Source organism: Bos indicus, chromosome 12 (genome assembly GCF_029378745.1).
Source record: "Bos indicus isolate NIAB-ARS_2022 breed Sahiwal x Tharparkar chromosome 12, NIAB-ARS_B.indTharparkar_mat_pri_1.0, whole genome shotgun sequence".
NCBI classification, from domain to species: Eukaryota; Metazoa; Chordata; class Mammalia; order Artiodactyla; family Bovidae; genus Bos; species Bos indicus.
Window position 1 is genome coordinate 78491362 of NC_091771.1, and position 26844 is coordinate 78518205.

At 47.1% G+C, this 26844-nt stretch overlaps 1 protein-coding gene across 1 annotated transcript in view; it reads right to left on the reverse strand.

The window, feature by feature from the left end:
• Positions 1–24016: 24016 nt before the first annotated feature.
• Positions 24017–26844, reverse strand: part of SLC15A1 (solute carrier family 15 member 1) — a 47005-nt gene continuing 44177 nt past the window's right edge. Inside the window, exons 22-23 of the mRNA XM_019971651.2 lie at positions 26004–26111; positions 24017–24789 (exon numbers count right to left, since the gene is read on the reverse strand). Coding sequence (XP_019827210.2) covers positions 24598–24789; positions 26004–26111 — 300 coding nt within the window. The 3' untranslated portion in view covers positions 24017–24597. The remainder of the gene's footprint in view (positions 24790–26003; positions 26112–26844) is intronic.

Sequence of the window (26844 nt, forward strand, 5' to 3'; positions counted from 1 at the left end):
AATGACAACCCACTCCAGTATTCTTGCCTGGGAAATCCGATGGACAGAGAAGCCTGGCAGGCTACAGTTCATAAGAGTCGCAAAGAGTCGGACAGGAGTGAGCGACTGAACATTCAAGGAGACACCACTTATGTGTAATCTAAAAAAATAAATGTACACAAAAGAGACTCACAGAGAGAAACTAGTGGTTATCGGTAGGGAGTGGGAAGGGGGGAGGGGCAAGATGGGGAAGGGGATTAAGGGACAGAAACCACTGTGAATAAACCAGGTTAGCACCGAGGGTATGTTGTACAGCCCAGGGAACAGCCGTTGTTTAGCAGTAACTTTAAATGGAGTATAATTATAAAAACACTGAATCGGAATGTTGTACACCTGGCACTAATATAATATTGTGAATCAACTATACCTTAATTAAAAAAAAACAAAAAACCACCCACACCTGACTCGGGAGTCGGGGACTCCTGGTTCAGAGGGACCAGCCTGGCGAGGACACGGCAGGCGGAGAAACCCGCGGGTGTGGGTGCGGTTTCCCTCTTCGGATGAGCTGCACCCCCCACCCCGTCCCCTGCAGTCAAAGAGATGGCAGGGGGCTCCGCGGTCCTGGCGAGAGAAACCCTCGGGGCAAAGCGGGGATTCACTGGGGGGGGGCTTCTGTCTCCGTTCCTTGCCCCCCACGCAGCCTTTACGCCCTCCCCACCCCCACCCTCGGCCAGGCTCACGCTTTTCTCTCTGATCCTGACTCACAAGCTAAGGTTTCTATAATGGAAAACGAGAGGGAAAAAAAAAACAAACAAACGAGCGTCAGGTGATGAGTCAGAGCCATTCAACAGCAATTTAAGACGCTCTGCTGGAAGGACTGCCGCTGGGGCTGCAGCGGGAAGCAAAGGAGAACGCGAGCTGCCGGAACACGGTGGGGTGGGGTGGGGGGGGTGGGGGGGGAAGGGGGAGGGGAGGGAGAGGGGGGCGGGAGCCTGAAGCACACAGGTTTTCTCCCCTTCCCTACAAGGAGTCTCTTCGCAACCTACCACCCCTCCGGAAATGCCAACCCCCCACCCGGAGCCCGCCTCCCTCCAGCCTCCTGCTTTCCTAAAACCTCCCCCAGGAGCCCCCAGGTGGGTTTCTAGCAAAGCAATCAGAGCTCAAGAAAAGATCTCCAGTAAATCATAAGGTCAAACTCTCCGTCTTCAGATTGGTCCTGGCCCGATGTCCTTAGGCAGGTGATTGCTGGTCTGACCTTCAATAAAATGTGGCCACCTGCTGCCATTGACTGGACATCCAGTCATTCCTGCACTCATTCATTCTTTCTACAAAAATGGGGTGATGGTCAGCTTTGTGAAGGGCATTGCTCAGATGGTGTGGATATAGGACAGATGCTGCCTCTGTGTGTTCCTAGAGAGAACAGATATTTGGAGCTGTGTGTGTGTGTGGGGGGGGGTGGGGGGGTCAGAGCCATCCAGCCCCCAGAGAGGCTTGAGTGGGGCCCCAGGAGTCACCTGGGCCTTCCCAAGTAGCGCTAGTGATAAAGAATCCACCTGCCAATGCAGGAGACACAGAGGCGTGGGTTTGATCCCTCGGTCAGGAAGATCCCCTGGAGAAGGAAATGGCAACCCATTCCAGTATTCTTGCCTGGAGAATGCCATGGACAGAGGAGCCTGGTGGGCTGCAGTCCACAAGGTCACAGAGTCGGACCTTAGTCCGGCTGAGCATAGCAGGAGTCACCTGGCATGTGGTCTAATCCTGCTACACCTCACCGTCCTGAAGAAGGTTCAGTAGAGAGACCGGAAAAGCTTTCTTGAAATATACCCAATAGCAGAGAAGCCTGCGAGGGTGGCTTAGCCCTGGCTCTTGGCGCAAATCTGTGATTCAGCTGTGCAGTCAGGGGCACCTTCTTTGTCTTTTCAGGCTCCCCGACCTCAGGTGCCTAGATTCCCATTAACTCTAGTTGGCCAGGTGATGCAGGTGATACAAGGAATGCTGTTCACATTTATCGTTATCCCTGAATACTTACTCTCGAATACGAGTAGGCATCTGTAGTGGAGCAGGACTCTATGGGGCCTTCCTGGGAAGACCCCTTCCGCATATCCCCTGCCCCTCTCTGAACTATCTAGGTAATAACAGGATGTGATGCACATTTTCTGAGTTGTTTTGCAGGTGCTAATATGGAAGACATTAACTACTTGATGACCAGGAGCATGAAGCCCCCAGACCTACTGGCTCCTAAGGATTGATCATGATAACCCCTGTGACCCCGCCCCATGACCTCACCATCAACTAATCAGAGAACAGTACATGAACTGGAACTCCCCTTCCTCACCTTCCCTGTGAAAAGGCTTGCCTGAACCTCTTGGGGGAGTTTGGGGGGGTTGATCACAAGCTGCCTTGGACTCCTTGCTTGGTGCCCTGCAAACAATGCTGCACTTTCCTTCACCAACACTGTGTCAGTAGATTGGCTTGACTGCTCGAGGGCAAGCAGATCCAGGTTTGGTTCAATAACCCATCACTGTGTAATAAAGTATCCTTCTCAGAGCACTGAGAAGGTCTCAGTCTGCAGGACTGCTTCAGTGAACTTGCATCATTTCCACGGATCAATCTCTAGGTTCAGGTGTTAAAAGAATAAATAAACCTTTACCTCTGTCACCTGCCACTGGAGAAGAAAGGAAGCTTAATACTTGGTGACAGCATTATCAGCATCAGTACCTTGTCCTGCAAAGGCGGTGCTAGTGGTAAAGAACCTGCCTGCCAATGCGGGAGATGTAAGAAATGCGGGTTCAATTCCTGGGTGGGAAAGATCCACTGGAGGAGGACATGGCAACCCACTCCAGTATTCTTGCCTGGAGAATCCCATGGACAGAGAAGCCTGGCGGGCTATGGTTCACAGGGTCACAAAGAGTCGGACGTGACTGAATCGACTGAGCACACAGAACCTGCAAAACTCAGCCAAAGAAATCTTGCTCCCCCCACCAAGTTCCGTTGAAAGTGGGTGACTTAATATCAGGAAAATGTAGTTTTGTGACCACAAGAGAAATTGTTTCAACAGTGAAATGTCAAATTCAAAAAATTAACTTCTAAATTTTTTAATATAACCTTATAAGATAATCAAATTGTTTTTGAGGATATGTCAGATTTTTTTTGTAACCCATGAACTTGGTCTTTGATATCCTGCTTCAGCATTAACCAGGTATCAATTTTAACACCCAGTCACACCCGTTCAGTGAAAATGAATATTCCATGCATCTGTAGTCACTGAGGACTCTGAGTCTGTCAGACTGAGTCTTCACAGTTCTGAATGGCTGGCCATGGGGAAGTTGGGAGGGGTGAGGAAGGGACGATGAGGCAAATATCAAAGGGTAACCAAAAGAGCTGAAGGAAGTGTGAGCTCAAGAGCTCTGACAAAGTTGGTCTTGCAGCTCACCGGACACCCATGCCCCAGCACTTCTGCTTTGAGACCATGGCTGTCCAGGTGGTGCTAGTGCTAAAGAATCCCCCTGCCAATGCAGAGAATGTAAGAGACACGGGTTTGATTCCTGGGTGGGGAAGATAACCCTGGAGGAGGAAATGACAACCCACTCCAGTATTCTTGCCTGGAGAATCCCACGAACAGAGGAACCCAGGGGATTGCAGTTTGTGGGCCTGCAGAGTGGGACGTGACTGAGCACAGCACAGCCCTATTCGGATAAGCAGTTTAGCACCCAGACCCTCATCTTGTCCTCACTTCTGCTCTGAGTTCTTTTGTCCAGAGATCCTCCAGGGCTGGGACCTTGCCTTGTCTCCTAAGTCTTGAGGGTCTCCAAAGCCAACCTTGAAACCCTGAGCTTGGGCCTGTGCCCCTTCTGGCTGGGGTCGGTTTCTCCAACAAGAACTTTCTTTCACTGCACACCCTTACCTCGGCTGAGTCCCAGGTTTCTAGGATGGGCTGTTTCTGCTCCTGATTTTGCCTGAGCTGAAACCCCATAGTGATGGGAAAGCTGCCATATTAAGGATGGAAACGGGGACTGGATCAGAGCTTTACGTCAAAATAAGCTGGAATTTAAAAAATCTTTAAAAATAAACAAGGAAAGGAAGAAAAACATATCATAGGTACAGGCATTTTAAAAAACAGCTCTTGTGCCAAGCCTCATAATACCTGGCTTTGAGATGATACCCGTTGTATCAGTTATGGGGAGGGGGGCCCCCATGGGAACTCGTACCAGATAACTAGGGGAGGGCAAGTAGAAAGCTTCCTGCGGCAGCATCTTACTTCATCTTGATTAGGTGGCTAGAATAGCGGCAGGAAGGCTCAAGATTTTTTTTTTTTTGGCCATGTAATTAAATGAATTGGAAATCCTGTCTTTTCAAAGCAGGCTTATTAACATTTGATTAAAACGTTTACAATGCTTATGTATTCTTCGTTAAATTTAAATTTTTTATCCCGGAAAAAAAACTCAGACATCAGAAAAGATACAAGAATAATATAATGAACTTCATATATCCTTTACCTGAATTAACCAATTAGTCATTTTTACCCATTTTCACTTTTGCTTTCCTGCTTTCTCTCCCTCCCCTTCTCTTGTAAGAACAAAGATGTTCTCTTACCTAATTATAGTACAGCTAGTCAGTCAGGAGATATTTTAACAATGCATCTTATTATCTAACCAACCGTCCAGTAATGTCCTTTTTTCCTGATCCAGGATCTCGTACAGGATCATGCTTCGTGTTTATTTAGTTGTCACACCTCCCTACTTTCCTTTAATCGGGACCAGTTCCTCGGCCCTTTTCTTCAATGCCACTGGCATTTTTCAAGAGGACAGGCCATTTGCTTTGTAGAAGTTGGCTCCATTTTATCTCTGATTGTTTCCTCGTGATTACAATCAGCTTCCCTCCTGATTAGAATCGGGTCATTCATTTTTGGCAGGATATCTACATCAGGGCTCTTGGATCCTTCTCAGAGCATCACCTCAGGGGGACTGTGATGCTGGTTCTTCTCATTATTGGTGATCAAAGAACTGCCATCCGAGAACTTTTCCAGCAGTCCAGTGGTTAAGACTCCCCCTTCCAATGCATGGGGGCACAGGTTCGATCCCTGGCCGGAGAACTAAGATCCCACGTGCCACACAGTGTGGCCAAAACCCTCCACCAAAGCCAAAACTGCCAAGTTTCCTTTTTTTCCTTTGTAATTAATAGCATTTTTAAATTGTGGGAATTTAACTAATACAATGCCATTGTATGAGTCAGGGTTTTCCAGAGAAACTAAACCAGCAGGATGTGCATCTGAGCGTCTGTGCCTGAGCACACGTACAGAGAGAGAAACTGCTTTTAAGGAACTGCTCAGTTGTAGGGGCTGTCGAGTCCACACTCTGCAGGGCAGGCTGGCAGCCCGGAGGCAGAAATCTTACTTCCTCTGGGAACCTAGGTCTTTTTCTCCAACCGCCTTCTACCTGTTGGATGAAGCCCACCCACATTATGAAAGATAATCTGTTTTGCTCAAAGTCTACTGATTTAAATGTTAATTCATCTTTAAAAATACCTACACAATGGCATTTAGACTGGTGTCGCACCAAATATCTGGCTCAGCCAAGCTGACGTATAGAACTAGTCATCAAATTCTCCAAACTTTCATTCAGTGGTTTGAGCACCGTCGATAATTTTAGCTTTCATCAATCAATATGATGATGGTTCAAAACAGCAAGGTGTCTCTATCACAGAGCAAGGTGACTCTATCATTCCTGCTATATTTACTAGCCTTTAAAAGGGAGAAGGCAATGGCACCCCACTCCAGTACTCTTGCCTGGAAACTCCCATGGATGGAGGAGCCTGAAGGGCTGAAGTCCATGGGGTCGCTAAGAGTTGGACACAACTGAGCGACTTCACTTTCACTTTCCACTTTCATGTACTGGAGAAGGAAATGGCAACCCACTCCAGTGTTCTTGCCTGGAGAATCCCAGGGACAAGGGAGCCTGGTGGGCTGCCATCTATGGGGGTCACACAGAGCAGTAAAAGAGTAGAAAGTTTCAGATAAAGCCAAGTTTCTCAGAGGTAGTATATATATTATATATATAAATGGTTACTTTTCTATACACGATTCCACAGTTTCATTTTTAAAATGATTAAATATCTTCTTCTTTTGGAACTTATTCGGAGTATATTGTGACATATGGAGCCAGCTTAATTTCCCCCCAGATAATTCCTCTAGTTTCCTAACACCATTTGTTGAAAAGCCATGTTTTTCTCCAATGATCTGATACGACACCTTTATCAAATTCTAAATTCCCATAAATCTGGGTCTGTTTTTAATATACTTATTTATTTATTTATTGGCTGCACTGGGTCTTCACTGTCGCACGAGGGCTTTTCTCCAGTTGCAGAGAGCCAGGGCTATCCTCCAGTTGCAGTGCTCCTCGCTGCACTGGCTTCTCTAGCTGTGGAGCACCGGGTCTAGGCCCACGGGCCTCATTAGTTGCTTCATGTGGTCTCAGCAGTTGTGGCTCCAGGGCTTAGTTGCCCTGCAGCATATGGGATCTTCCCGGACCAGGCATCGAACCGGTGTCCCCTGCATTGCAAGGATTCTTAACCACTTGGACCACCAGGGGAGCCCTATTTGGGTCTGTTTTGATCTTTATGTCCCATTCCATTGGTTTGTCTTTTCATGATCCACATTTCCTGTTTTAATTATAGAGTTGCATAATGTGTTATCTGCCAGGAGACGGTCACCTTTGGGTCTCTTGCATTTTGGCACATCTTTCGAGCTGAAGACGCCTTTGTTCTGGGCTGTCTTTCAAGGATATGTGTATAGCAGACAGCCTTGGGAGACAGAGGCAGTGTCTCCTGGAAGCAACAGGTATGCGTGGTCCTGCCCATCATGAAAGATGAGGGCTTCCTGAGCTCAGGGTCTCTTTCCATTCACGCAACCCACCTGGCCAATTCAAGTCACTCTGGGAATTGAGGCTTGGGGAAGCCACACAGCAAAATGTTGCTAATGCTGACACTTCAGATTTACCGAGGGGTCTCATGTCTTCTACCAGCACCATGAAACTGGTGGGGTAGCTTGTTGGCTCTTAAGAAGGGTAAAATCTCCCACTCTTCCCAGTTCTTGACATTGTCCTGTAGGGAGTCTTTCCTTGGTGGTCTTCTTGTTTAGGATTTTCTGGTATCCTTGTATGTTTATGCGTTCATGTCAACTTCAGAAGTAGTTCATCTGGTTCCCAAAGTTAATTAGTCAAACAAGAACTTGTATTTTTATACGAGTATTAATTTCATTAAAACTTGTATTTTTACATGAGTGTTAATTTCACAAGTTTCTCTGGTGGCTCAGTAGTGAAGAACCTCCCTGCCAGTGCAGGAGATACGGGTTCGATTCTTGGGCCAGGAAGATCCCCTGGAGAAGCGAATGGCTACCCACTCCAGTATTCTTGCCTGGAGAATCCCACGGACAGAGAAGCCTGGTGGGCTATAGTCCACACGGTCACAAAGAGTCAAACATGACTTAGTGACTTAAACAACAATTTCACAAAGTCATTTAGGGTGAATCTCTGACTTCACTTTTGAAGATTTTTTTTTTTTTTTGTATTCTCATGGTCAGTCTTGTAATCCAGGTTCTTATCAGTTTGCACTTGAACCATAGATCTTCTTAAAATCATATCTTGAATTTTGTTTTGCACAAAAAGGGAGAAAACCCTATCTCAATAGCAGGATGAAAACCATGGTCCCATCTGTAAAATGAGCAGACCCTACAGGGCTGTCGTGACGAGCCAATGAATTCATGTGTGTGGATCAGGCACGGTAAGAGCTCAATAAATGGTGGCAATTGCTATTACAATTATTTCTTTTTTGTAATAGTGATCTGGCCCCCCAAATCCCAGCTCTAGCCATTTTAATATGTACAGATCTGTTGGTGAGGAAGCTCAGGATAGCCTTTACAAAACAGGAATGATTTACTGGACACCTATCCAACATGGCTACATTAACTTGATGAATATGGTTATGACCGTCTATAAATAAAATCCTCTCTCTAAAATGTATCTTTTCATTAAAAAACACTTTACATTTCTCATGGAGGCCACCACTTCATCATTTTTACAATTTAATGAGGATGAAAGACTTATGCAGAAGGGATAGTAATGGATGGCTTTGTTCTATATCAGAACTATTACAATTCTGAGTTCTCTGCCCTTGAAAAGTTTGCTTCACAGATTAATGTTGACTGGAGCTGTTATATAAAATACTCTGTAAAAACAGGCCACTGAGGCAATTCAGAATTAAGTAGAAAAAATTTCTCATTTGCTTTTCATTTTCTGGACATGTGTAGAACCCACATAACTTTATCGTCTTGTAATGACAAATTAATGCAAAATATGACAGACAATGCAAAACTTTGTAAAAAAGCTCAAGTTTGAAATAAAAACAAACCAAAAAAATCCCACAACAACGGAGGGCACAGCAGTCTTCAGTGTTTTTAACTGGAATTTGGTTATTTGCTTTATTCCAAGGTATAGTTTTCAATTCTCATTATTTTATTTGCCTATTAAACACTCTGCCTTTTATGCCATAATAAAGGGTCTGAGTGATTCCAGAGTAACATGATAGCCTTTTGTTGTTTCAAGCCTAAATCTGAAATGTGAAGGGAGTGCCGAGTTGTTGGGAATAGGTTCCTAGGCATGGTAACCTTTTGCAGAGGCTGGAACAGAAGTCAGGCAAGACCCATGAGGGGTTCTGGAGCAGCCACTGGGATGGGAGGTGTGGCCTCCCAGCCCCACACCATGCCCCTGTCCCCAAGACCCATTCCAGCTAGGAACCAAGAAGCTAGTTCACATCAGCTGGTTAGACAACCAGCCTATTTATGGTTTCTCTCAGAATGTTCTTTGCAACCCCATGGACTGTAGCCCGCCAGGCTCCTCTGTCCATGGGATTCTCCAGGCAAGAATACTGGAGTGGGTTGCCATGCCCTCCTCCAGGGGATCTTCCCAACCAGGGATCGAACTCACATCTCCTGAGTCTCTTGCACTGAAAGCAGATTCTTTACCAAGAATACTGGAGTGGGTTGCCATTTCCTTCTCCAGGGGATCTTCTCGATCCAGGGATCAAACCCATGTCTCCCGAGTCTCTTGCATTGCAAGCAGATTCTTTACCCACGGAGCCATTGGGGAAGCCCACCAGAAGGTTCTAGCTAAAACCACATTCTCTATTTTTTCTGAGGAATATTTTCCATGGGCCTCTTCGGGTCCATTCTCTGCCCACCCCACCCCACCCCTAGTCTGCTCTGTGCCCCAGGAGGCTGTCTAGGAGAACTGCCCACTGGGCTGCCTTGCTCAGGCTTCTGGTTGGGTTCAGCCAGTGGGAGGCTGGGAGGTGGAGAGGTAGGTCAGGGCATCTCTCCTCTCTGGTGGCGGCTCCAGGTTCCAGGACCTGCTCTCTCCTTCAGTCTCACACTGGTAAGGTCTCCACCACAGCCAGGTGCTTGATCGATGTGCATCTCCCCCCAGCCTCACCCACACGCTTTTCTGCTTCTGGTTCCTACAGACTAGTCTCACTTCCCCACCTTTGCCATCTGTTGTCTGCTGGGGTGGGTGTGAGTTTCTTAGAACTGCCGTAACAAATTACGGTTACGCTGTAACCATCATAAAAAAACCACCAACTGGGTGGCTTAGAAGAGCAGAACTTTATTCTCTCAAAGCTCTCGAGTCCAGGAGTCCAATAGCCAAGTGCCAGCCGTTGGCAGGGCCAGGCCTTCTCGGAAGGCTCTAGCAGAGACTCTGTTCTAGACATTTCCCTTAACTTCTGGTCCTGCCGGTCAGGCATCCTGGGCTTGTAGCTGCCTCACTCCAGTCTCTGCCTTCCTCATGACGCTGTATCTCTGCATCCCTTCTCTTCCGAGAAAGACACCAGTTGGGACTTCTCTGGTGGTCCAGTGGCTAAGACTCTGCTCCCAAGACAGGGAGCCTGAGTTTGATCCCTGCTCAGGGAACTAGATCCCACGTGCTGGAGCTAAGCGGTCTCACACTGCAACTAAAGATGCTGTGTGCCACAACTAAGACCCTCTGCAGCCAAATAAATAGATAAATATTAAGAAAAAAAAAAGACACCAGTCATATTGGACAAAGGGCCCATCCTACTCTAGGACGACCTCCCCTTCACTTGATGACATCTGCAAAGACCATGTCCAGGTCACGTTCCCAGGAAATGGCATCCTCTCCTTCTGGGGACTCAATTCAACCCACACCAGGGCCTGAGCGATGTCAGGCCCCCAGGCGTCTCTCTCTCCCTCCAGATTCTCCTGCCCCCAAGTCTCCTCCGCTGGTACTTCCTCCCCACCTTTAAGACGCTCCCCTGATTGATTTTACAATCACCTCAAATGAAGCCCCCCTGAGAACTCTTCTTTCTCACCTGGCCCTGTGACCGCCACCCTAGTTTCAGGCATTCACTTCCTTTGCCCTGCCCCGGTCTCCTGAGGAACCTCCCCACTGCCCGGACCCGAGCCGGCTGTGCACTTTCTCTGCTAACAGTGATGAGTGCAGTCGTCAGTCGGCATGCTATACACATGAAGGGAAGGACTTTGAGTTGAAAGTCTCTTCTCTGTCATGTCTGCACTGAAATTGACCATGGCTGAAGGACTACTGCTACCAGCATAGCCCTTATAACCCTGAGGGGAATCGGTTTCCAAATGAAATGAGAATGATGTGGGTAGAGGAAGAACTGAAAGGAAATAGAGACTGAAAGAACCGAGCCACTGACGACATCACAGAGCAGCTGGCTCAGCCAGCCTGGAAGCCTGTCTCATCTTTGGACTTTCAAGCATGTAGCCAAAAAAAAATGTCCACGTTACCTCCGTCAGTGTGGCTTGGGGTTTCTCTTACTTGCAGTCAAAGACAAGTACATGATGAGTGTTTTTCCTTTTTTCTAAGTCTAAGCAGATAGGGGGAAATGAAAGACAAATCAGAAAACAAGTTCTCTGGATGTGAGGTGACCAGATCAGGATTTGAGGCCGCCTGGTTCTCAGTGTCAGGATATCTATGGGGATAAATAACTTCTACTCTCCCTGGATCCCAGGACTTTCAGCCTCACCAGGTCTGTCCTGAGTGGGTGCCACAAACTGGCTTATGGCTTGAAGTTCAAAGGCAGGAGAGTATGGGGTGAGCTAACCTCTGCAGGGCTTGGGAAGAACAGGTCACCAAACTAGACCCGGGGAGAAGGCAGCTTTTCCAGGCGTCTGGAATAAGGTGTTGGAAAGAGTAGAGACAGCAAGTCTGTTCAATCAGAAGAAAGGTGGCAATTATAGAGCTGGGTCCCGGAGGCAGTGGCATTCTGGATAGAGATGAGGACTGAATACAAATATTTACATCTACTCCATCAACTCACTAAGTGACAGTGAGGATGGTGAAAAAAGAATTGTTTTTTTAATGTATCAATTCAAAGAGTTGGAGAGAAGTTAATATTGACAAGTTTAGAAGCTGAAAATCAGATAGATGAGTGGTGAGTAACTTAGCCCATTCAGGAGCTGGCTTCAAAATTTTATAATAAGGAAGCTATACAATAACTCAAATCGCACACACCCATGCACACATGCACACCCATCTCAGGAATCAGCAGCACTAGCACCTCGGGGAACATACATGAAGGTGAGGTAGCACGTGGAATCAGATGGTTAAGCTCCCCCCACCATCCATTCCTGGGTTTCCCTGGAGGCTCAGACAGTAAAGAATCTGCCTGCAATGTGGGATACCTGGGTTTGATCCCTGAGTTGGGAAGAGCCCCTGGAGGAGACCATGGTGACCCACTTCAGTGTTCTTGCCTGGAGAATCCCTTGGACAGAGAACCTAGCGGGCTACAGTCCCTGGGGTTGCAAAAGAGTCAGACACGACTGAGCGACTAAGCACAGCACAGCACCATCCATTCCTACACAGCTGGTATATCTCCTCCCCAGCACATCCCTGGCGGCTTAGTCTCTGGAAAGGGTAAAATCCAGGGTCAAGGGCTTGGGGACAGCTGGCACGCGCAGGATGTAAATGAAGGTTTACACACTGAATGCTAAGCTCCTCCTCTCCTGCCACCTGACTCAGAGCTCAGGACAGTCACACTCTAGTCTGAATCAAAAAATATCTAAAAACGCCAACTTCTGGGTTCTGCAATAAAATGGCTCATGCAGATTTCCCTAGCATGAAAACCATGCACACAGAACTTCCAAGCAGCTCTTCAGATCCCTTCGCTTAAACATGAACTGATGACCAAGAATCACAGGACATTTGAGGAAAAGCAACATGGAGGGGCCAGAGACTAGATAGAGGAAGAATCTTCAAAATACCCACGGGCATAGTCTAAAAGTTAGGAGAGAAGACGCGGTCATCAGAAAGACATGCTGGAGACCATCAAAAATACTTTAGATAATTAAAAAGACTCTGAATCAAAGCTGGTAGGAATTAAGAAAAAATAAATATGGAATTTGGGAAATAAACTGAGGATTTTTCAAAAGTAAAACAATAAAAAAAGTAGGAGGGAGAGGAGAGAAAGGACAAGAAAGACATGATAAGAAAATTAGAGCCTGGTCAAGAAGGAACAGCATCTAAATAATGGGAGTTGTAGAGGAAGCAATGTGGGTTCAATTCCTGGGTTGGGAAGATCCCTGGAGAAGGAAACGGCAACCCACTCCAGTATTCTTGCCTGGAAAATTCCATGCTCAGAGGAGCCTGGTGGCCTACAGTTAATGGGGTCACAGAGAGTTGGACATGACTGAGCACGCATGCAGACACAGAGGAAGCAGGGGATATGGAAGGGAGAGAATGAAAATTCCAGAACCCAAGGACAGGAGTTTCCATGTGAAAACGGCCCACTGAGCGGCCAGCGTAATGGCTATAAATGGACACCGCAGAAATATACATCACCATGAAATTTCAAATTACTAGAATCCAAGAGATGATTCTACAGCCTTCTAAAGAGAAACATGTTTTCATACAAATGATCAATAACCAGAATGGCTTGGGCTTTGCAATAGCAACACTGAAAGCTCAAATGGAGGAATGCTTTCAAAGTTCCCAGGGAAAATGGCTTTCAACTGGAATTCTACACCCAGCCCAGTGTCAATCAAATGGGACAGTAGAATAAAAATGTTTTCACTCAAGACCTTAGGGAAAAAAATCTCCCTCCCATGTCTCATTTCTCAGCAAGCTATACAGAAAAGTTCCCCACCAAAAAAAAAAAAAAGCAATAAATCAAGAAAACAAAACAACAAAAAAAGACATGGGATACACAATATAAGAGGTGACAAAGCAGAGAGGCAGAGAGGACCCCAGGATACTTTTAAAAGGCTCTTTCTGTCTTCCAAATTGGAGTTCTTCAGAAGCTTCCAGAAGAAACCTCTTTAAGATGATGAAGTTGATAGAACATTTAGTGTATCTGACCATTTTGAGAGGCGATTTACTAAACCAAGGAAGATTTGGAGGTTGAATTAGTAAAAATATATAGAAAAGAAAGCAAATTTTTAAAAGAATAATTAACTCCAGGGAAACCGAACTATGGTATCGTGCAGAGAAGTAAAAACTGGTTTCAGTACACTAGGTAGCTTATGTGAAAGCAGCATTTACACGAGCATAATAATGTGACGGGGAATATTGAAAGAAAGAAAGAAAGTGTCCAGCTCTTTGCAGCCCCGCGGACTGTAAGCTACCATGCTCCTCCGTCCATGGGATTTTCCAGGCAAGAGTACTCGAGTGGGTTGCCATTTCCTTCTCCAGAGGGTCTTCCCAACCCAGGGATTGAACCCGGGTCTCCCGCATTGTAGGCAGACACTTTACCATCTGAGCCACCAGGGAAGTCCTGGAATATTAATATTAATCTAACTAAATAAATCTAATATAATAATCTAAGTAAATAAATCTAATACAATAATAAACAAATCTAACTATTAATCTAACTAAAATTACCATAAAGCTTTACTGGGTGGACACCAGTGTGCATTTGCAGCTGAGGCAAATGGCAAGGTACGTGTGTTGCTGTTATTCAGTCACTCAGTCATGTCTGATCCTATTCAACCCCATTGACTGCAGCACACCAGGCTTCCCTGTCCTTTACCAGCTCCTGGAGTTTGCCCAAACTCATATCCATTGAGTTGGTGATGCCATCCAACCATTGTATCCTCTGTCGCTCCCTTCTCCTCCTGCGCTCAATCCTTCCCAGTATCAGGGTCTGTGAAGAAGAGCTAAATTCCTTTGGTCTACAGTAGGAAGCTAATATATACAGTTGAAAACTGAGAAATCAACAAGTAGTTACGTAAGCATGCTATTTGGAGATAAACCCTCAGACTGTTTGAAACAGTTCAAAGCGGTGCCTCTAGGGAGTGGAAATTGGCTGGGGGAAGGAAAATGGTGGATTGCGATTTTGCAAAACAAGTCTTGTAGAGATCTTTGCCTTTTTAGACTGCATGTACTGATTTGATTTAAAAAGCTAATCAAAAAAATATACTACATTAGTACAGAGTATTCAAGATGGATTGTGTTTGGGCAATCATTTTGATTCAGGTGGGTGAGGGCAGATTTCATGCAGCCAAATCTCTGGTGAGAAGGCTTTCTGGGCGCCTCACCTCTTATCTTGTCAAAATAAACTTGGGGTAGCAGGCGGTCGGCCACTCTGCACACAGTCTTGCTGAGCTACTGACTAAGGGAATGGTAATCTGAAAGCCTCGCACCACTGTTTACTGAAGAAGAACAAAGAAGGGCTCTTGCAGTGCTGTTTCCTAGCTCTGCTGCTAAAACCACATTGTTTAGGGTCCACCATTCTTTGAAATTTTTTTTAATTGCGTTCAGAGAGAAATTTCAAAGACCAGTCAAAAGGCTTCACATGCACTTAATCACTACTAAATAACATACCGACCTGGTAATCTGTTCTAACAACAGCACCGAGGAAATTGGAACCGCGCCTTGGAGAGTTTACATCTAAACACACCTGACGTGTTTACAGAAATGGACACACGCCCATGTCTCAGCTGTACCATCCGGCTTTCTGCACTGGTCATCACACACCTTCGAGTGACTCACGGTGCTTTAGAAGTTGTATTTTCCCCAGGAAAGATTCAGTAGTGTTGATGGGAGACAGGAGTTCCAGCTTACAGTTCATAGTTTTGAGTGTTGTCTTCAGTGGCCCACACCCCGCCTCCATACGCTCATGGGCTCTGAAGCTGCTCCTGAGAGGCACACAGAAGCACAGGGCCCACCGTGCCCGGCGGCCTCTATTGTGCTCATGCATGACAGCAGAAGCTGTGTGCCATCCTCTGTTATTGATACTCCCTGTTGTGTTTAGAAAAAACCCAGATGCTCAGGCTACAACCCCAGAATGCTGAATCTGGGTCTGGGGAGGCACAGGCACTGGGGCTCCTCAGATGCTGCTCAGGAGCAGCCCAGGTTGAGAACCACTGACAGCTTCCCGATACACACAGGAAAGAACCCCAGGTCTTACCACGGCCCCCAAAGGCCCTACACGACCAGTCTGGTCACCCTGCCCTCGTCCCCTGCTCACCACACTCTGGACGTGGGGGCCTCTTGGCTGGTTTTAGACCCATGAACCCTATTCCCATCTCAAGCACCTGCTCTTGTCAGGATCCTCCAGAATGTTCTTTCCCTTACTCCATGCAGGTCTCTGCTCAGATGTCACCATTTCAGAGAGGCCCTCCTGGGCTACTCCTAAATATCAGGCTTCACCCCTCACTCAGTTTATTTTTTGCTTCATAGCGCTTATCAACACCTGACACTACATTTATTAGTTTATCTGGCCTGTATCAGCGTCTAGAAAATGGGAGAAGCTTAATAAGTATGTACCGTACAAATAAATGAGTGGATGAGGGTGTAAGTTAAAGAACGCAAACTGCCACGCTTGATAAATGTGAGTTTTTTCCCCAATTACACAAAGCCAGCGGTGATGGCACGCCACTCCAGTACTCTTGCCTGGAAAACCCCATGGATGGAGGAGCCTGGTGGGCTGCAGTCCATGGGGTTGCTAAGAGTCGGATAGGACTGAGCGACTTCCCTTTCACTTTTCACTTTCATGCATTGGAGAAGGAAATGGCAACCCACTCCAGTGTTCTTGCCTGGGGAATCCCAGGGACGGGGGAGCCTGGTGGGCTGCTGTCTATGGGGTCGCACAGAGTCAGACACGACTGAAGCGACTTAGCAGCAGCAGCAGCAGCAGTGGCTTCCAGATGCTGCCTGGTGCCAAATCAGGGAACAGCGACCCCTGCTGGAATCTGTACCCGAGTTCCAGAGAGAACAGAGTCTATTCATGCCAGTCCCAAGAATGAACCATTTAGAAAAAATATATACAGTGTATGAAGAGACCTTCGTATGCACATTCATGAAACATTCCTAATAAGGTATTCCCAACATTTACAAAAGCCTTTTGCTGGCACGTTGTCCCGTTTTCCCAAGGATGTTCTCTTCTGCCATCTTGTGGGCAAACTGGGGAACTTTCAGGAGAGCAGTTTGTGATGGCCTGGCTTCCCTGATAACTCGGCTGGTAAAGAATCCACCTGCAATGCAGGAGACCTTGGTTAGATTCCTGGGTCGGGAAGATCCGCTGGAGAAGGGATAGGCTTCAGTTCAGTCGCTTAGTCGTGTCCAGTTCTTTGCTACCCCATGGACTGCAGCACCCCAGGCTTCCCTGTCCATCACCAACTCCCAGAGTTTACCCAAACTCATGTCCATTGTGTCGGTGATGCCATCCAACCATCTCATCCTCTGTTGTCCCCTTCTCCTCCTGCCCTCAATCTTTCCCAGCATCAGGGTCTTTTCCAATGAGTCAGCTCTTCACATCAGGTGGCCAAAGTATTGGAGTTTCAGCTTCAGCATCAGTCCTTACAATGAATATTCAGGACTGATCTCGGTTAGGATGGACTGGTTGGATCTCCTTGCAGTCCAAGCCTTGGACTCTCAAAAGCCTTCTCCAACACCACAGTTCAAAAGTGTCAGTTCTTCAGCACTCAGATTTCTTTACAGTCCGACTCTCAGATCCATACATGACTACTGGAAAAACCATAGCTTTGACTACATGGACCTTTGTTGGCTCCCCTCTCCAGTGTTCTTGGGCTTCCCTTGTGGCTCAGCTGGTGAAGAATCCACCCGCAATGTGGAAGACCTGGGTTCAATCCCTGGGTTGGGAAGATGCCCTGGAGAAGGGAAAGACTACCCACTCCAGTATTCTGGCATAGAGAATCCCACGGACTAGACAGTCACAAAGAGTCGGACACGACTGAGCTACTTTCAATTCACTTTTTTCTTTTCTGCTTAGTCAAAAGGAAGAATCTGGGCTGGGTTTGCCCAGGGCCATTCGGTAAAACACCTGTGGTCATTTAACCAGGACCCCAGTGCTACCCAGCTTCTCCGGCTTCTGTTTTTTAGAAACAGGAAGCAACCAAAGTGATGGCCTCGATTGGTGGCTTCCGCTGGGGGACAGCCGAGAGAAGCGTCTGAGGGCCACCTCCCCAGAGCCCAGGCTGGCTCGACCTTTGTAGTCCCATTTGACACATCCCTGCACCAACCCATCACAGCTAGTCTTTGACGATCTGGTCTGGGGACTCAGTAAATGCTTGCCACCTCCACGACAGCAGGCTTTATCTATTTTGTGCGCCTAGTATGTTAAACTGCATTGAGTACCATGTAGGCGCTGACTTAGTTGAAGGGATGAAATAATAATTGTATTTATGGCGCGCTTACTACTTGCCATGCACTGTAGGAAGCCCGAACACTTTATACGCATTGTCTCCTAAATTAGGCTGACCAGCCTGTCCCAGTTTGCCCAAGAATGTCCCAGAACACCCCCCACCCCCGGTCCCTGACAGACAGGGACAGTGGCCCCCCTATTAGTCAGCCTGGGCTGCCTTAAAATGCCTCAGACTGAGTGGCTTCGACAACAGGAATTCATTTCCTTACAGTTCTGGAGGCTGGAGGTCCAAGGTCAAGATGCCATCAGGGTTGGCTTTCTGGTGAGGCCTCTCTTTCTAGCTTGGGGATGCTGGAAGCTGGGGGGGCTGGAGAGAAGGAGGGAGGGAAAGAGGGGCAGCAGGGTGGTGGGGCAGAGAGCTTTCACTTCTAAGCGCATGAATTCCAAAGCAAGGGCTCCCTCGTTCCCTCCCAGCTGGGCGGCCTGCTCTAGGTCATCAGCACTTACTGGACACACGTGGGCTGTGCTGTCAGCAGCTGAGTGGGATGCATGAAGAATTCTTTGCAGGTTTGAAAACCAAACCAAGGACCCAAGTTAAGATGGATGACCGATTGAAGGTTAGTCTTACTCCAGGTTAACCTTACTGAGGGTGAGTCTCACCGAGATAGAAATCTGCCAAACAGCAGGGGGCAGCTGGGACCGTCCTCTCTGCCCAAAGGGGCCCTTTAGGGAAGGGCTCCCGGCACCTTTTTGCTGGTGATTGCAAAGCTGGGAAACCTGTCAGAGCGAGTTCTGTGAGTTGGCTGCACCTCCCTCCTCTTGCCTGTGGTGATGGGGGCATAGACCATTTTAGGAGCTGCGCGTAAGATGGAAAGTGACCAGGGAAGCACTTCTTCACTCAGCGCTGAGGACAGGACAGTCCCCAGGCACAAAGGCCAGCCGTCTGGACCCATCCTCTGACTCCTGCATGAGTAGAAAGCTCTTAGGGCTTCACAGCAGCCTCCGGCCTTAGGAAGCTCAAGGATGTGATGTCAGAGGCCTGGCAGGCTTTCTGGAGAAGTCCCGCATGTCAGGGGCCTCAGCTCACCCCTGATCAAAGGCGGTCAATAAGACAGAGCCCGGCCAGTGCAAGGCTGTCTCGAGGGCACCAGGACAGCAGCCTTACAGATCTGTCCCCTGTTCCCTTTAAACCCATCTATGGAGCATCCAGGGGCTTTCCAGGTGGCGCTAGTGGTAAAGTACCCACCTGCCAATGCAGGAGACATAAGAGACGTGGGTTCGATCCCTGGGTTGGGAAGATCTTCTGGAGGAGGGAATGGCAACCCACTCCAGTATTCTTGCCTGGAGAATCCCATGGACAGAGGAGCCTGGCAGGCTACAGCCCATGGGATTGCAAAGAGTTGGACACGACTGAAGTGACTTAGCACGCACACACAGAATGGAGCCTCCAAGTTCCATTAACACATGCCAAACGTTCCATCAGATAAAAACCCTGGAGCTCTGAATGGTCAGAGGTGAGCAGGATTTGGGAAGCTGGGACAAGGCTGCAGGGGCTGGAGGCGGGCTGTGTCCTCGGTGACACCCCTCAGAGCCCCAGGCCAGTCTTATTGATCGCCTTTGATCGGGGGTGAGCTAAGGCTCCTGACATGCAGGACTTCTCCAGAAAGCCTGCCAGGCCGACATCACAGGATGGAGGCGACTGCAAGGAGAATTGCAGGAGGAGGGGCGGAGTAGCGGGGAATTGGTGTTCAATGAGGATAAGTTTGTCTTGCAAGACGAAAGAAGTTCTGGAGTGGGCCGGTGGTGATGGTTATATAGCCGCGTGGATGCTCATAACACCCCCGGACTCTGTAACTTCAAAATGGCTCAGTGGTGAGCTTTATTTTGTATGTATTGGGTTGGCCAAAAAGTTCATTTGGGTTCGCCCCATCCCTCCCCAACCCCATCTTACAGCTTATAGAAAACCTCGTATGAATGTATTGGTCAACCCAGTATTTTGCCACAACTAAAAAAAAGAGAACAAAACAGCCTGCTCTTCCTCTACGGCCCTCGGCCCTCGCTGTGGCTTGCTGGCCCCTCCTCTGTGGCTCACCCCCATGCCCCACCTCCCAAATTGGCTTCCCTGCAGCTGAGACCCTGGGCCTGGCATGGCAAGCTTCAGAGCTGATCTCCACGACACTGGAGGAGCCAGTGATGGACTCTCCCTGGTGCTGGAGGTGTGCAAAACCCAGAGCGACTGGGGAGGGGGTCCCAGTGTTTCCAGAACGTCACAAGATCTTTACAGGAGGGCCTGGCTCTCTCGAAGATGGCAAATGTGTTTAATCCTTTTCCGTGTAATCCTTTGAGAGCAGGATTTCCCAGTTCCCTATACATGCCCCTCTTGCTCACCGAGGCCAGGCCTGGGGTGTCCACCTGGGTATCAGGTGAACCGTGTTTCCCTGAGGTCCCTCAGTCCAGTCCCCTCTTCGCTCTTGGACCTGGTACATCAGCCCTGCCGTCACACGTCTGCATTTGACAACGTGAAAGGAGATTGGACAGCCTGGTGATGGGGAGGCAGGCACTCGTCCCTGCTCAGAAGGGCTTGGGTTCATGCTGGCTATATGGCTGTGGGCAAGTTAATTAAGCTGGTTATGCCTCAGTTTTCCTATCTTTAAAATGGGGGTATTGGGGGTATTAAGACATTGTTTAGTATTGTTCAAAGGATTAAATTCATTTAATCCATACTGTCCAGTAAGCATTGGCAGTTGAGAGGCAGGTTTGTGTAGTGGTTGGTGGCCTGGGCTCTGGAGCCAGATGGTGGATGTGACCTTGGGCAGATTACCTGGTTTCTCAGTTCCTGTTTTCTCTCCTTTGTGAAATCAGAATAATAACAGTAATCTATATTCTAGGGCTGTTGCCAAGGCTACATGCTTGTAAACTTGACACAGTAAAGCGCTTCACAGGCCGTCTGCCCACATTCAGGGTCCAGTACATGTTAACCACTATCATTTGTCATAGAAAAAAATGAAGCCGCAAAAAAAAAAAAGTCCAGAATGCATGGCTACAATGGTTAACAGAAATCAAACTGGAACATACATTTAATGAAGTAACTTTTTAAAAATTCTAAAATAGACCACAGAATAAATATCTTAGTACCCTGAAAGAAATAAAGAACCACCACCAAAAAGAAAAAAAACAACATTACGGAGGCATGTGGAAGCAAAACAAGAATAGGCTGATAAGACTCATGTGGACATTATAACCACTTTAAAAAATATTCTCCACCAAAAAGTGTATAGACAGGAAATGCTGGAAAGGGTGTGGTGAGAAGGGGCCCCTCCGACACTGGTGGTGGGAATGCAAACTGGTGCAGCCGCTACGGAGAACAGGATGGAGGTCCCGCTACGGTACTAAACATAGAGCTGTTGTGTGATCCAGGAATCCCACTCCCGCGCATATATCCAGAGAAAACCATAATTTAAAAAGATTATGTCCACTGCAGCACTGTTTACAATCGCCAGGACATGGAAGCAACCTAAATGCCCATCGACAGAGCAATGGGTAAAGAAGATGCGGTGCATACAGACAATGGGATATTATTCAGCCATAAAAGGGATAAAATAATGCCATTTTCAGCAACATGAATGGACCTGGAGATTATCATACTAAGTGAAGTTAAGTCAGACAGAAACAGACAAATATACAATATCACTTAAATGTGGAATCTAAAAAATGATACAAATAATCTTATTTACAAAACAGAAACAGACTCACAGACACAGAAAACAAACTTATGGTTACCAAACAGGAAAGGGGAGAGGGAGGGATAAGTTGAGAGTATGGGATTAACATATGCACACTAGTATATATAAAATAGATAATCAATAAGGACCTGTTGTATAATAGGCACAGGCAACTCTACTCAATACTCTATAACAACCTACATGGATTAGAATCTGATATTAGAATCTGAAAAAGAATAGATATGTATATAAATAACCTAATAACTCTGCTGTACACCTGAAACTAACACAATATTGTAAATCAACTATACTCCAATATAAAAATTAAAAAACAAAAACAAAACAGAAAAAACCCCCAATATTCTGGCTTTTAGGTAAAAGCAATGAAATCCTGCTATTTCCAAGGAATTCATTTCCATTTCAGACATTCTCCCAACCCACACAGGATCGTACTTGAACACAGCCAACGTTAAAGTCAGTGAATTATTTTGGTTAAACACCGATCAGCCTGGTATTTAAAGAAAGGTGTAAGGCACAGAAAAATGGGGGCCAGGGAAAGGGCAGAAGACCAGAGGTCGTGGATCTGGCCCCAAGTACCCCCCCGGCCACTCCTCCCCCGTGACACCTGCCACTGTTCAAAGTTTTGTGAACAAAGTCCACAACACCCATGGTGGCTCCCAGCAGTATTGATTCTGTTTGGAAGAAATGGGAAGATTAAAGCAAGTTTATTCTGAAAGAAAGAAAGAAAATGAAGTCGTTCAGTTGTGTCCAACTCTTTGCAACCCCAGACTGTAGCCCACCAGGCTCCTCCATCCATGGGATTCTCCAGGCGAGAACACTGGAGTGGGTTGCCATTTCCTTCTCCAAGGGATCTTCCTGACTCGGGGATCAAACCTAGGTCTCCCACATTGCAGGCAGACGCTTTACCATCTGAGCCACCAGGGAAGTCTAAAAACTCACCTCTAATGATCAAAGTGCCCTGATCATTAGATCAGGGGTGAGTGATGGAAGTGCAGAAGAGAGACAGCCAAACTGCTGTCAGGGCAACATGAACATGTTCTTGTTCAAAACCTGCCAACCATACCTGTGGCAGGAGTGAGCAAAATCTTAAAGGGTCTAGAGATAAGAAAGGAAGCTGTAAACAAACAAACGGAACCAGCTGGGACCAAGATGGCAGCAGAATCTGATCTCCAACAGACCGAGTCTCATTAGACACTGATTTTACTACATTAGCATCATTAGCATAGTAAATGATACCAACAGCCATGACCGGACACCAAGGACCAGAAAAGCATAAGCAGAGCGGCACTCCACTTCCTTGAAACAGCCCTCGCCCCACCCCCCGGGGTAGATGGCATATGTTTCCCCATCATCAGCCTCAGTCCACCTCCTTTTGTCTTTACTCTGAAATCAACTCTCTCTCTCCAGAAGGGTAAGAAGTTGATCTGTGAACTCAGTCTCAATTTCTCCATTCTTTGGCTACTGAATTAAGTTTGTGCTCAGTCAATCTCAGCTTCAGTTTTGCTATTTGTCTACTTGAACCCAGCTTGGACGAGGGCCCAAGCAGGGTCCATGAGACTCAAAGTGAAGAGAAAGTTGCTCCATCATGTCCGACTCTTTGCGACACCATGGACTTCTGCACGGAATTCTCCAGGCCAGAATACTGGAGTGGGTAGCCTTTCCCTTCTCCAGGGGATCTTCCCAACCCAGGGATGGAACCCAGGTCTCCCGCATTGCAGGCGGATTCTTTACCAGCTGAGCCACAAGGGAAGCCCAATGTGACTTAAATCAGTAACAAAACTGAGGGGCAGGACAGTTGTTGGAAGAGGTGGCCTGGATCCCAAAGACGAAGAGGACTTTGCCAGGAGGGGCGCACGAGCGAGGGTGGGTCAGGACTAAGTGTCTCAGGATCTGATTTTTTTTTGCCTTTGATGGGAAAGAGAACCCACTGCATTCCAGGAGACAGAAGCTGGTGGATCACGGTGAACGGAGAGAAAGGTGACATACCCATGGAAGAAAGAGCCTCCTCAGTTGAGAATGGGGACTTGCTCCAAAGGACTGAAGAGATCCCTCAGCAAGCTTTGCTCATTGCGTTCCCGTTTCTCACTGTGGACTCTGTCTCTGCGTCGTTCCCTCTCCACTGTGTGATGATCAGCTTGTGCAGAGGTGTCTCAGAGATCCAAGCTCCAAACCCAGGAACCAGTGCCCACATTCACAGCTGGGCATGCGTCTGAAATAAACTGTTGCTTGTTTTTTACGGGAGTGTCAAGGCAGACTCGGTCTGGCTCTGACACCTGGGAATGGCTGTATGATAAATACTTATAGGATGGACTGGGCAGGGAGTATTTACAGTATTTTGGAACGATTTTTATTCAAGCAGAAAAATGCTCACGAGAATTGAGATGAACCCTTTGAGATGGTACAGAAATATGAACATAGGAAGATTCTAATAATAAAAGAGAAGTGTAGGTTCGAGATACCCCTGAGAAAAGCAGGGCCAAAAGAAGGAAACCTTGACATCTCCTGTTTCTGGAATTTCCTGTCTGTGGGCCTTGCTTTGTTCCTGCTTTTGCCACCTTTGATGAAATTCCGATGAGCGGGCACCCAATGAGCGGGCACGGCTTGTATAGTCAGGAAGCACAGTAAGGACTTTTTACCCTGCCCCCCAACACACAGACACTTACTCTTGAGAATGAGAGTTTATTTCATACCGTTGAAACTCCAAAAATCATGACTTGCCTTTACCTGAGTGGTTTTTCGTGTTATACATAATTTACAAAGAGGTAGGGAATGGAAAAACAGAACTAAAAACAGAAGGTAGAGTTATCAGTTAATACCAGCCGGCCCTTATTATGAATACATACCATTCAAAAGCCTAACCATTCACTTTTTGCCTCATTTAACATTGTTTCCACAGTGTGCGAATACAAACAGTACGGAAATTTGCCACCGTTTCAAAAATTCAAGTTAGTCCAAAATAACTTTATTTGTGTGTTAGGAAAAGGAGTTAAGGCAGAGTATGGACTCTGTTATAAAAGTGTGTGTGCGTGCACGCTTTAAATAAGACTTCTCTAAAAACAAACAAAAGGACTTCTTTTGGAGTTTCCGGTTCACTGCCGGCTGCTGAGAAAGCAGCTGACTTGGTTTGGTCCACAGTTCTGAAGCCTTCCCCATCAGAGGCCACCCAACAGAGCGTCCTGCCCCCAGGGGACAGACCCCTGGGCACATCCTGGGGCCAGCCCCGGCTCCGCGGGCTTCCTGACATTCACATTTGTGTCTGGGAGACGGAGTCCAGCTTGGCGTATGGGTTACTCTTTTCCAGGTAATCTTCCTTGTCATCCTTATCAAACTGAGCTTCAACCTCTGCTGGGTTGATGTACGTATAGAATCGAGCCATGATGGCAAATATTACGCAGACGACCAGAAGCAACGCCGCAAACAGAACGTACTCGGCCCACTTCGAAGAGTTTGAGTTGGAGCAGGAAAAACACAAAAACAGTAGAGGTTACGGGAATGCATGTATACACTGCGGGTAGTTTTTCTTTCGACATCTACATCAAAGGTGTTGGAAATGCAGTTGTTGGGGAAAATCAGTAGGCTATGGCCACAGACACAGAATGGCCAGCTTTTCCTGAATGTAATTCTTCTAACAGCTCTGGACACCCATAAGAAAATGAGAAAAAATCTCTAAAAACCCAAGTCTTAAGGCAAAAAGCTGGACCAAGAGAACACCAGGCAGTACTCTTGAGGGAAAAAGAATGTGCTGAAACGTTCTAAATTACCCTTTGGCAATACCGTGAGGTCATGAGCAGGCAGGATAGACCCTGATGGGTCCTGGTGGGGTTGGTAATGAATCTGATGAGCTAAGGGACAGCTCTCTTATGAGGCAGAGATGCTGAGTGCTGAGGGATAGAGTTCTAGAACCAGAAAAGCCCTCATTTTAAATGGGAAAAATTACAACAACCTTTAGAATGGTTTTAACTTTTGGTGGTATGAAACTTTCTGGATAACATGCCTGGTTTGGGGCCATTACTCTACAATCAATGCAGCTAGGAAAAGACGTTTCCTTTGATAGTAAATGATATTAGGGTGTCAGTATGTTAACCTCAGGCTTCCCTGGTGGTGGCTCAGACAGTAAAGAATCTGCCTGCAATGTGGGAGACCCTGGGTTTGACCCCTGGGTCGGGAAGATACCCTGGAGGAGGGCATGGCAACCCAATCCAGTATTCTTGCTTGGAGAATCTTCATGGACAGAGTGGCTGGTGGGCTATAGTCTGTGGGGTTGCAAAGAGTCAGACACGACTGAGCACAGAGAGCACAGCCCAGCCTGTTAACCACACGTGGCTACATCTGGTTATATTCCGGCCATGTAACACCAAGGAGAAACAAGCAGAATGAGCACACATTTGGCTGTGAGGGTGTTTGGGAACTGCTCTGTCTGGCTGGCTCTGAGGGTGTTATTTGGCCATTAGTGGAGATGACCACGTGTATATACAGACGGGAAATGGCAATCCACTCCAGTATTCTTGGCTGGAAAATCCCATGGACAGAGGAGCCTGGCGGGTCCATGGGGTCACAAGAGTCGGACACAACTTAGTGACTAAACCACCACCAGGGAGGGTCATCAACAGACAAGACAGAGGTACACGTGATCTCTGTTTGCATCTGTACCTGTTCACTGAACTGGCCTGCTCCTGCCACAATAAGCACGATGATGTTGCCGACGGCCACGGTCAACAGCCATCCTGCTTGAAGTACCGACTTCATGTTGGAAGGAGCCTGAAGGGAATGAGAAAGAGTGAGTCCCAAGTTAGACGCCAAGCTCAGAGCACGAGATCACGCCTAACTCAACAACTCCCTTAATGAGGCCGCCGACTCCCCAGAAGGCACATTAAGAGTTGGGTTGGTTTAAATGCGAAAAGGACTATCACTTGGATGACAAGACATCCCAAATGCTCATGTTGGATGAGCACACAAGAGTCGTTTGTTCTTCACTCTCTGCATGCTTGCAGAGTTATCATCCTAATGAAACGGACGAATCTACAGATGAACTGATTCTATCTCCATAGAAGAATTTTCAAACAAAGCCACCCAGCCTGACACCTCCTTCACCCTGAGTGGAGGCTGCTCTCTGTGTTGTCCGCTTGGTCTTTGGAGGGTTTTCCTGCCAAGTCACCAAAACTACTCACCAAGCAAACTCTCATCACCTGTGTTGTAGTCATCTCCTTAACTAGACTGTGAGGTCATTGCAGAAAAGGATCATCCAGCTCACATTTAGTCTTTACTGCAAAATGTGAAGATACTAGGCACTAGGGGGTTATGACGTCTCTAGCCACATTGTGATAAACCAGTTCAGAACCTAAGCTCTAAATTCAGGTATCAGCAAAATGTGCCTCATTAGTCTAACGTTCACAAAAGCAAAACTATTTTTTAACTTTTAAGAGTGAGACCTTAATCAGTGGGTTTACTGGGAGTTACGAAGAGACCTCAAGGGAATCTTAATGACAATGAG